The 10,915-nt window shown below is 37.8% G+C and overlaps 1 protein-coding gene and 1 long non-coding RNA gene across 2 annotated transcripts in view; both read right to left on the bottom strand.

Annotated features, from left to right (window-relative positions):
- Window positions 1-1,875: 1,875 nt before the first annotated feature.
- Window positions 1,876-3,096, bottom strand: LOC107751879 (uncharacterized). Its single transcript, XR_001641305.1, has 3 exons — window positions 2,951-3,096; window positions 2,327-2,415; window positions 1,876-1,937 (listed from the first exon to the last, which is right to left on the bottom strand). It is a non-coding gene; the product is annotated as an uncharacterized LOC107751879 (long non-coding RNA).
- A 3,552-nt stretch (window positions 3,097-6,648) lies between these two features.
- LOC107751878 (aromatic-L-amino-acid decarboxylase-like) overlaps window positions 6,649-10,915 on the bottom strand; it is a 21,225-nt gene continuing 16,958 nt past the window's right edge. The window contains exons 11-13 of the mRNA XM_016567645.1: window positions 9,943-10,041; window positions 8,433-8,534; window positions 6,649-7,522 (exon numbers count right to left, since the gene is read on the bottom strand). Of these exons, the coding sequence (XP_016423131.1) occupies window positions 7,322-7,522; window positions 8,433-8,534; window positions 9,943-10,041 (402 nt within the window). The 3' untranslated portion in view covers window positions 6,649-7,321. The remainder of the gene's footprint in view (window positions 7,523-8,432; window positions 8,535-9,942; window positions 10,042-10,915) is intronic.

The raw sequence follows: 10,915 nt of genomic DNA, 5'->3' as shown, positions 1-10,915 counted from the left end.
GTCCTGCAGAGTTTAGCTCCAACCCTAATTAAACACACCTGAACCAGCTAATCAAGCTCTTACTAGGCATAGAAACGTCCAGTCAGGTGTGTGGAGGCAAGTTGGAGCTAAACTCTGCAGGACACCGGCCCTCCAGGACCGAGTTTGGACAGCCCTGCCATACGGGATCAGTGCATTCTCTTAAAGATACAGTACGTTCAGCCGGCTATGTCTGCTATAGGTTACTTACCAAGACGGGTATTTTGACATAATTATTGTGTGAATTTGTCCATTTAAACACAATAACTCAGAAAAAGCTTAATATTTGCTCGCGTTCTGAGGCGCGAGTTTGCGCGCTTCGGATGAGCGCATGCACAAATCTTCTCACTCTGCGCGCGAGCTTGCATCCTATGGCTCTTAAATGTTTCAACTGGCAAAGCTTAAACGAGTTTAGCTTAAACACAGATATCAACGTGTGCTGTTCAGGTCTCACCTGTGCGCGTGCGCTATCAGCACCCGGGTGATGACAGAATAAATGACTGCTCATATTCCAGCATACGGCATTCGCATTGAACAAGAGTGAATGGTTTGTCCACGTTTTATTTTTCATCGCTGTTGTAATGTATTGGAAAGCCAGAATGCGCATCCATCAACAGAAACATATATTAGCTGAACCCTGTTTGTTTTACGTGTTATTTATAACAAACCATATTACAGATGCGTTGTCAGATTTAAGTTGAACCGCGGTCCTAACGCGTGCCGAACTGTGTGTGGAGAACCGTACAGTTCGATTTTTTTCCGCAAACCGTTCCACCCCTAGTATGAGTAAAATTGAGTTTCTCAATATATCTCCTCCTCTCAGGTTCACATAGGGTGGTGAAATAATCCCTTGACATGGTTAAAAATAATGAATGTTTCCTGTCGCCGATTACGATTACGTTTCCCTCCAGTGGGCGTAGTTCTCAGAGTAATATGACACGTTGCGCTCTACTTTTGTGTCCTTAAACGCTCGTTTTTTGGGGGTGGACAGCTTATAAAAATGTAGTTTTAGCTTGTTTACTGTCACATAGCAGCATTTAGACATTGTTCTGTTTTTTGTTATAAGCCAGAAATGACAAAGGAGGCAGCTTTGCGCAATACCAAGTCAATGGAGAGGGTTGGATTGTTCCCCCCCCGACCACCCCGGTGAGGGAGTGGTTTTCAGATTATGACGCGTGTCGCTCTGTCTCTATGTAAATATTGAAAAGATTATTATTGCCCTCTCCAGCAATAGCATGTTCCTGCACAACCGGAGGATGCCGTTTCAGGACCGCATTACTAGGACCGTATTTGCAGGACCCTAGCTTTTTTGTAATAGCGCCACCTACCGAGTTGGATGATATAGCGGAGGCTGCGGTTTCAGGACCGCATTTCTAGGACCGTGGTGGTTTAGTTTGTAGTAATGTTTGTACATGTTATCAAAGATATTGAATCTCAGGAACATTTTTTTTTTTTTTTAAATTGTGATTTTTGATTCAAAATGCATCAGAGGTTAATTAGTGTGTAATACCTGCTTTGAGTCACAATTTTACATTTAAACATAAATGGATTTACACTTAAAATATACCGTATTGTCCCGAATATAAGACGATATTTTTTTCTTGGAAATACATGTGAAAAAACGCGGTCGTCTTATATTCAGGGTCTAGACTTTGACATGTCAATAATACACCCACAACACTAGGTGGCGCCAAATACGCATAAAACGAGTGTGCCATGAAATACGTAATGTAATGCGTGTTGTAAAGATCGCAAGTAAAAACAAAAGAAGCAGAAAACCTTAAAGCTGCATGAGTCGTGACTGTCGCGTTAGCCTGAATATATATATATATATATATATATATATATATATAGCACAAAAAACAGACCCCCTTTTCCATCAGTTGCTGCATGGACAGAATGGCTGTAGGCTTCAACTCCTGAGAGAGATAAGAGAGAGAGAGGGAGAGAGAGAGAGAGGGAGAGAGAGAGAATTAAATAAGAACAATTTGCTTTAACATGTTCAATTGTAATATATATTTCTGATCAACACTTATGCACTGTTGGGGTTGTAGAGAGAAAGAACCAAACAGAATAATCATGTTACTGACATCTAACTCTAAACTCAAAATTTTTAAGTATATAAGAGCAATACCCACAAACTGAATGGTCTCCCTTCTTTCCTCAATTGTTTGTCAGTCTTTCTATTAAATTCTTTCACTTCACTGAAATAGTTATCAGAGAACAATCACTGTTGGGTTAACAGAAATATCAGTAACAAAAGGGTGCACTGGGCATTATGCAAAAATAATTCATATTCTACTCTGACCTGTAATGATAATCTGGACCAGAAAGGAAGGCCTGCTCAGCCTCCTGCAAGGATGAACTCCGTAGGACAGCCAGGGCATATATGATGGCCTATGAAAAAACAGTTAATTTAAGTATACTATTATAGGATGCAACATATTATAAGGTTTCTTATAATGCATTATTCATTCCTTATAATGCTTTAAGAATAACCTTATAATGTATTATAAATACAGGCTTCATAGAAAGTGTTACCATCAATCCTTCTATTTAAATCTTCAAGTTCACTGAAATAGTTATCAGAGAACAATCACTGTTGGGTTAACAGAAATATCAGTAACAAAAGGGTGCACTGGGCATTATGCAAAAATAATTCATATTCTACTCTGACCTGTAATGATAATCTGGACCAGAAAGGAAGGCCTGCTCAGCCTCCTGCAAGGATGAACTCCGTAGGACAGCCAGGGCATATATGACGGCCTATCAAAAAACAGTTAATTTTAATATACCATTATATCACTACTGAACAGCAAGCCATTATACATGGGGCCATACACGAGTAGCACCAGTATGCAGTTTATATACAGTAGATTTTGTAAGGGCAGGAGCAGGAACACACACAAACACATTACATGATCCGGCATACCTCTGGAAAAAGAACACCACAGATGAACTGCACTTCATCTGTGAAGCTCAGTTGTGTTGGTGTCCTATGCAGTACTCTTCTCAGATAGGCAAACACGATGTCCTGTTGTTCCTCACTGTCAAGGTAGACAGGCACCCGGGAAGAGGATAGCTTACTGTATGTAACCACTTCTTAGAGGGCTTCCCGTTGAGTACACCCTATGGGCAAACCATGGTGTAAAAACAATTAATTTGAGGAAATTGATACATTTAAGATAAATATACAATAATTTGCAGCATAGTTAAAAGATAGTAAAGATGAATAAACCTGAACATTGTCAAAGCACCACCAAATGCTCCTCAGATCCCTGTAACTAACCAAATCCATAAAATCACTTCATATTGGCCATGCAGAACATGACAGAAACTAACACATGAAAACCATGGACTGTATGTGGTCTAGACCTGCAGATTAACTATTAAAACTGCCAAACGTCTCATTCATAACTGCAAAACAATGCCAAAACGGTAGGTTAATAACAAATTGTGGTGCAACCAGGCAGTCAGCACAGTTTAATTATGAAAGATGATTTATACTTAACTAATATGGTTAAAAAAAAGAGCATTAAACAAGTTTTCACACTGATACAGTAAACTACAGGTAAATCTGACACATCTCACATCATCAACATGCTTTTATCATCTTTTTAAGTTTAATTAACGTGCTGGCTAGATTTACTTATTACAGTCATTAAGTCAACAAGGTTTAATTAAATCATGGCCACGAATTAAGAACGTCGTAATAATTAATAAAGCTAGCACACAAATTCTTAATTCGTGGGAATTCATTATTAATTTATAGTTAGCAGCTCTCACTTTGGCTATGTAAACTTTGCATCGTTTTAACATTATAAAATAAAACTTAAAAACATCAGTACTCACACTTTGATTGCTGTCCATGCCGTCCATATTATACTGGTGTTCTTGGTGATCCAATTCGGTAGGTGGCGCTGTTACAAAAAACTAGGGTCCTGGAAATGCGATCCTAGAAATGCGGTGCTGAAACTGCAGCCTCCGGTTGTGCAGGAACACCCTTCTCCCCTCCAGTGTGTATTTTACAAACGTTTTTATATTTATTTATTTAGCTAGTACTGTGCGTATTTAAGTGTGAGAAACATAAAATAAATATATGGTTGAAAACACTGAAAAGTTTTGATAAATGGCAAGTGAGTGCATCTGTCTCCGGCTCAGATCCAGCCAAAGTGCGAACACAGATTTGAATTTAGCAGCTGATGATGTGCCGCACTGAACTTTTAATCACACCAGTGTCATCGTATCAAATCAAAAAATATCATTAGGCTATTTTTGTCTTTTGGAAGCTGCATTCAAAATCCACTTGGCTCAAAACTCTTTGGGCACGTGCCCCCTCAGTTTGAATGGGCATAACGCCTCTGACTGTATGTCCTGGGAGAAACAGTCACACATAGGAGTAGCCTAGAGCTGCACAAATCTGGATAAGTTGAGAACCACGATTTTGTATCATGATTCTGAACAGACAAATAAACAAAATAGCATGTAATTTACTAGAGGTTCTGACAAAATATTAATTGCTGCAGTCTATTTATTTATTTTTTATTTGAATTATTTATTGCAAAATCTGCACCTCTTCTTTGGGTAATATGTACATAATCATCCTTAGCCTACTCTGTGAAGTCAAGCAGCTGAAGTTAATGTGCAAATATTACTGGTGAACTAAATATGCAAGACTAGTCTTACACTGTTTATAACACAGGGCATTCATCCTTTGCTGGGCTGCTTAAAAAAAAAAAAACAGGCACAAAAACATCACTGGGGTTGACCGATCCCGAATCACATTAATGGACCAACTGAAGTGATTAACATCTTGCATCATTTGCTTTTAGTTTGCACGTCTTCTAAAAAAATCATGGGTTATTTTATTAAAACCCAATTTTTATTTATTTATTTATTTATTTTTTGTGTGTGTTTTTGTGTAACCCAGATCCTGGGACAGGACAGTCGCAACAACCCAGCAGTTGTAATGAGCATGGATATTTTGCATCCTCTTCAGGTGGCTAGTAGTTTACTTTGGTAAAATATAGGTTTGTGTTTTATTTAATCTATAAAACAGTTACTTTGCTGTAAATCATTTTATTTAATGCAAAGCAAACTAAAGGGATGTCATGTCCTAAACAAGTCGCATTGGTCTTTTCGCGACCATTTTTCAAGAATATTTTAAGTTTTGAGGATTTAATTTTAAGTAGTCTACTTGTTCATGTACGATGTAACAAAGCTAGTACTTGTGTAAACAAACAAACAAACAATAAGGAAAGAAAGAAAGAGAGAAAAGAGAGAAGTTGCTATTGTTCCACATTTCCGATTAAGTAGGCTATGAAGCTTTCCCTCCCCTCACACATACAAATCAGTATCCACCAATTACGGAAGTAGTTTATTACCGTGGAAATAAAACCTACAAAACCTGCAGCTGGCATAGATAACACGCATATCTAATTTCTTACTTTTATTATCATTTTATATTGAAAGGGGATAAAGTGATTCACATTATCATTATTATGCATGCTTTTTCATGAAATATATGCACGCTACAGGTCAGCACGAACATCTTTCATTGGTGCGTGAGGATGGGGGTCCGCCAAATGAGGTGCCGGATCGGATTTCAGAGGTGCCAGATCCAGATCCGGCTTGTTCCGGCACAAAATAAGCCCTCGGATGTGTGTCAATATAACGGAACCGTGCATTTCTTATGTTGATAATGTTAATCAAACAACAAAAGATAAATAGACAATCACTCACTGCTCTTAACTAACTTCTGTAGCTTTAATAGGTATTTGTGTATATTCAAACAGCAATACAGTTTTCACAAGCACGGTAAAGTACTGTTAATTAGGTAATTTGCATATTTGTATCTAATTGTCCCTCTGAGGGCTAAGCCCCTCTGAGCATGTACTCCTAGAACCGCCCCTGTCTTGAGCAAAGCAATAAAGCTGCTGATTCTGAATAATACTGAATAGACCTAATATAGGGATGCCGTGATAGGCCTCTTATAGGTAGACATGGAGCTGATGCAAGCTTGACTGACGTGACCTGCCAGAACTAACGCTATGCTTGATTAATTAATCGTCACATCCTGTAATTATTTAGATTAAATTTTTTAATCGATTGACAGCCCTAAATATAAATATATTAAATATAAAATAAATATATAGTATAATATATAAATATATAAAAGAATATTTTACAAATTGTTTATAAGTACTTTTTTACTGTACACTTACAAAGTATTTAAAAAAATTATAAATAGTAAAGAATCATGCACTTTAGGTTACTGTGGCAGAAATACAGCAGACTGGTAGGTGGCAGTGCTCTTAGCACAGATACTGCAGATGGTGTTTTTCATCAGAAAAATCCTACACAATATATAGAACAGGGGTCTCCAAACTCAGTCCTGGAGGGCCGGAGTTTAGCTCCAACTCTAATTAAACACACCTGAACCAGCTAATCAAGGTCTTATAGGCATGCTAGACACTTGCAGGTGTGTTGAGGCAAGTTGTAGCTAAACTCTGCAGGACACCGGCCCTCCAGGAGTGAGTTTGAAGACCCCTGGTCTAGGAACTCATCTGGAGGGTACAAGATTATGAACACTTATAGTGAATTAACAAACTGAAATCTTGCAATAAACTAATATAAAATTCACATGCTGCACTTTTGGAGAAATGCACTTTATTGTCAATGTTAATACATACACACTACTGTTTAATATGTAGCAGAGTCGAATCTTTTTAGCTAGTTGGGCACAACAACTGTCAAAGAATGTTGGTGTGGTATCTCATCACAGCAGCTGTGCTAAGTCAAAAACAATACTTTTAGAAAAAGAAAGAAAAGAGGAACTAGGCTATGATTAGGCTGAATATTTGATTTTGCTTTTTGAAAATGCAGCACTAGTGAGCAAAGCTATAGTGAAAAACATAAAGGACAAGGCTCTGGTAAAGCATTCTGCTTTCTTTGTACTATTATTCAGAGAAAACATTCTCTGAAAATCTCAAAATATATTTCATTTTCAATATAGACTCATTTTCAAGTGCACAAGTATACAACAGTATATTTTTTGGAAGAAAAAAAAACACTGCTCACAGCAGAGGACATGTATGATCAAGCTCACAAAGACAGACACTCTGCACTCTACGTGGACACCTTTGTGACAACATGCATACACTCACACACACACACACACACACACATTGTGACAATAAATAGTAGAAAGAATCGCAGCAGTAGAGTGAAACTAAGACAGTGTGGATAGCAGACGTGGTACAGATCACCCATTTGACTTAACATGTGATGCCCACCACAGTGGTCAGTGGGGCAGTTCTTGAAGCAGCTCTGATGCCAGGTGGCTGATGTGGCACCAGGCCTCCTGAACATGCCGTGACTCAGTAGTACGGGCACACACGGCAAACCGCAGAACAAACTTGCCTGCCAGTTGGCACGGTACCAGATGGATCTTACGTGCATTGTTGATCCTCTTCAATAGAGTTTCATTTAATTCATTGGAGCCCTGCAGGGTTTAACACACAGCTCAGTTAGGATATTTTGTAACTGCTCACTGATCTAAAAAATGTGCTAACAAAGACACTTGACTCAAGCAAGTCCAATATATTTAGCATTGCATTATAATTATTTGGACTGCGCTTAAGTAAATCAACCAGCAAAATATATATAATGGTTATTATTGTTAATTAAAATAAACTAAAATAAACATTAATTGAAATAAAAAAAATAAAAAAAATACATTACAAACAATACATTTTCACAACTAAAATAACAACAACAACAAAAAAAATAAAAAAATAAAATAAAATAATAAAATTTAATTAAAAAAAACTATGGTAAGACTTTAGTTTAGGTCACCAATTCTCACTATTAACAAGTTGCTTATTAGCATGCCTATTATTAATATATTGGCTGTTTATTAGTACTACTTATTATGGTCTGCATGACCATATTCTACATCCCTAATCCTACCCAATACCTAAATTTAACAACTTCCTTACTAACTATTAATACGCAGCAAATTAGGAGTTTATTGAGGCAAAAGTTTGTTAATAGCAAGAATTTGACCTTAAAATAAAGTGTGACCAAAACTATACATATTTAAAACAATGACAAAAACACTACAAAATATCTACAACTTTCAAATTAAAATTAAAATTAAAAAAAATTATTTTTTTGTACCTTTGCCTGAATGCATATAATTGCATTTTAAGTTTGCAAAATGTAAATGAACATATTGGTAAGTTTATTCTCCAAAATATTTTTATCAAATATGTATTATGTCTTGTGGTAGCAGAGATATAGCTACAGGTTATTATTATTATTTTCCATAGTTAACCACCTCCGAGAGTCAATCTATTAAAACCACAGGAAGAGATGTGTTTGTTTCTGTAGGAAGAATGTTTTTCTCTGACCTGGAGTGTAAAGCAGACGAGGCCCAACACAACATCTGCTGAGATCTCGAAGCGTTGATCAGCTCTCACCAAAGACTCAAACTCTTTGGCTAGCTCTACATGCTAAAACAAAATGAACAATCAGAATCAGAATCAGAATGAGCTTTATTGCCAGGTATATTTACCGCTGTCCGGAATGGCGTCTTTCAGCCAGGTTTCCGTGAAACACAGAGCAGCAGAGTTTGAAAAATCCTTATTTGTCCGGGAGAGCAGAAGGAGTTCGTCCGTTTTGTTGGGTAGAGAGCGGAGATTTGCCAGATGGATGCTTGGCAACGGCGTTCTGAATCCGCGCTGTCTGAGCTTCACGAGCGCGCCGGCTCGCTTCCCCTGTCTGCGCGTCCTGAAGCGCTTGATCAGCGCCACAGCTCCCCTGACTACAATGTCCAGCAAAACATCAGAATAATCAAAAACCGGTGAAATATCGGGTGGTGTGTACTTCCGAATTTCCAGCAATTAGGCTCTGGTGAAACTGATTGCAGGGATATAACTAAAGACAGGACAAACTAACAAAAACATAAAAACAACTGCGGAGCACGCCACGGAGGCAGCCATCAGCGTCGGCGCCATCGCATTTCACGACATCGTATTACACAATGCATTTTAGACATGCAATTAGGCACCTAATTTGTGTAAAACTGACACAGCAACATTGTATGACTAAATTATCATTCATCATGTAAATAAATAAATAATTAGTGGGTGGGTGGATGTATGGATGGATAGTTAGAAGGAAATTGTTGTGAAATGTGAAATAGATCCCCAAAACTGTAACCCAACAGATCAGAAACAAAATAAATTTAGTTTGAACTGAATGTCAGTCATAAAACGATCAAATATAATAATAATAATAATAATAATAATAATAAATAGTCTAAAAAATAGAAAACAGAACTTTCATCTTTGGGTGAAATACTTCTTCATGTATACCAGCAGAGGGCAGCCTGTAGATTAAAATAAGCAACCAGAGCAGAGAATGATCATGTGCTAATCATGTAGAATACATTGTTCTAAATAGATTAAGTTTATCAGTAATCATTTTTTCAATGCTGATTACTGGAATCAAATCTGACCACACAATTTCCTCATTCTCAGACAGTTATTTCTTATGCTATACTGTCCAGCAGTTGAGAGCTGACCGTTAAACCTGAGTCAATCAGAATTACTGAAAAAATAAGAAGTACAAATGGGGGAAATTATGTTCTTTGATAGATCTTTATTATATTTTACAAATTTTATACATACAAGAACATACAAAGAGTTTAAAAATATGTCCTGTATGCTCTATATTTCTCAATAAACATAGAATCTTCACCAGACCGCATATAGTGCATGTGCAGAACAGAACATATAATGAAGATGTCTTAAAGAATAAAAGTGCACTGATTTGCATCATTCAAAATAGATTGTGGAGCCAAATAAGATGTGACTGGCAAGGCTAACTAGATTGACAGCATGGATTAAAGGCAGTTACCTTGCGGATGTAGGCTTGGAGACCTTTGAGTCCGTACATGCGGAACACAAACCATATCTTGAGAGAGCGGAACCTACGACCCAATGGGATCTGCCAGTGCTGAAGGGAGATGAGATGAGATATGACATATGAACTGTGCTCACATAATTACACATGAATCACAGACACAAACCGGTGCACATACACCTCTGAATATACAGAAGTTTTTAATTCTTATACAAAAAGTGACTGTCTCCTTCTCTCAACACTTATATTTGACTTAAATACACATTAAAATACTTGTTTCTTCCTATATAAAGAACAATTGAGTACACAGAGATAAATAACTATGGATTAAATTATAAATTTCTTTTGGTTTTGGTTTATACATTGGTTTTGCTTCAACACCAAAATTTATATTGTGCAAAAACTTTGCAAGTATACATGTCAACATATTCTATTAACCCTATCCTTAACCTAAGTTTATAACCATATTTATTTGTCTATCCTAAATATGTATCATAGTTATTCACTGCTGTTAGCGACTCTATCACAGAAAACGTCTCGGTTACGCATGTAACCCTCGTTCCCTGAAGGAGGGAACGGAGACGTCACGTTGGTGACCGACGAATTGGGATCTCGCTTAGAGAGACCAATCCACTTCGAGAGTAAACTAAACGAGCCAATGCACATTGGCATGCGATGATTGTATCCAGCTGCCCCTGATCACAGCGTGAGCATAAAAAGGCAGCCGGTGCAACGCATACCAGGTTTTCGCTGAGGAGCCAAGCCGGTGACCCCGGCCGCTCAGCGGTGGTACAGCAGCCGTGGCGACGAGACGTGACAAGGGTTACATACGTAACCGAGACGTTCCCTTTCAGTTGGTCACTCCGAGTCACGTCGGTGACCGATGAATTGGGATCCCTACCAAATCGCCATGGATGCTGCCCCTTCCAGTGTCCTGTGCGAGCCACCTGCGCCCCTTTTTGGAGTA

This window comes from Sinocyclocheilus rhinocerous, unplaced genomic scaffold (assembly GCF_001515625.1).
Source record: "Sinocyclocheilus rhinocerous isolate Xijiao unplaced genomic scaffold, SAMN03320098_v1.1 scaffold752, whole genome shotgun sequence".
Lineage (NCBI taxonomy): Eukaryota > Metazoa > Chordata > Actinopteri > Cypriniformes > Cyprinidae > Sinocyclocheilus > Sinocyclocheilus rhinocerous.
Note: the sequence above shows the minus strand (reverse complement) of the source record. Positions and strands in the feature narration are given on the sequence as shown.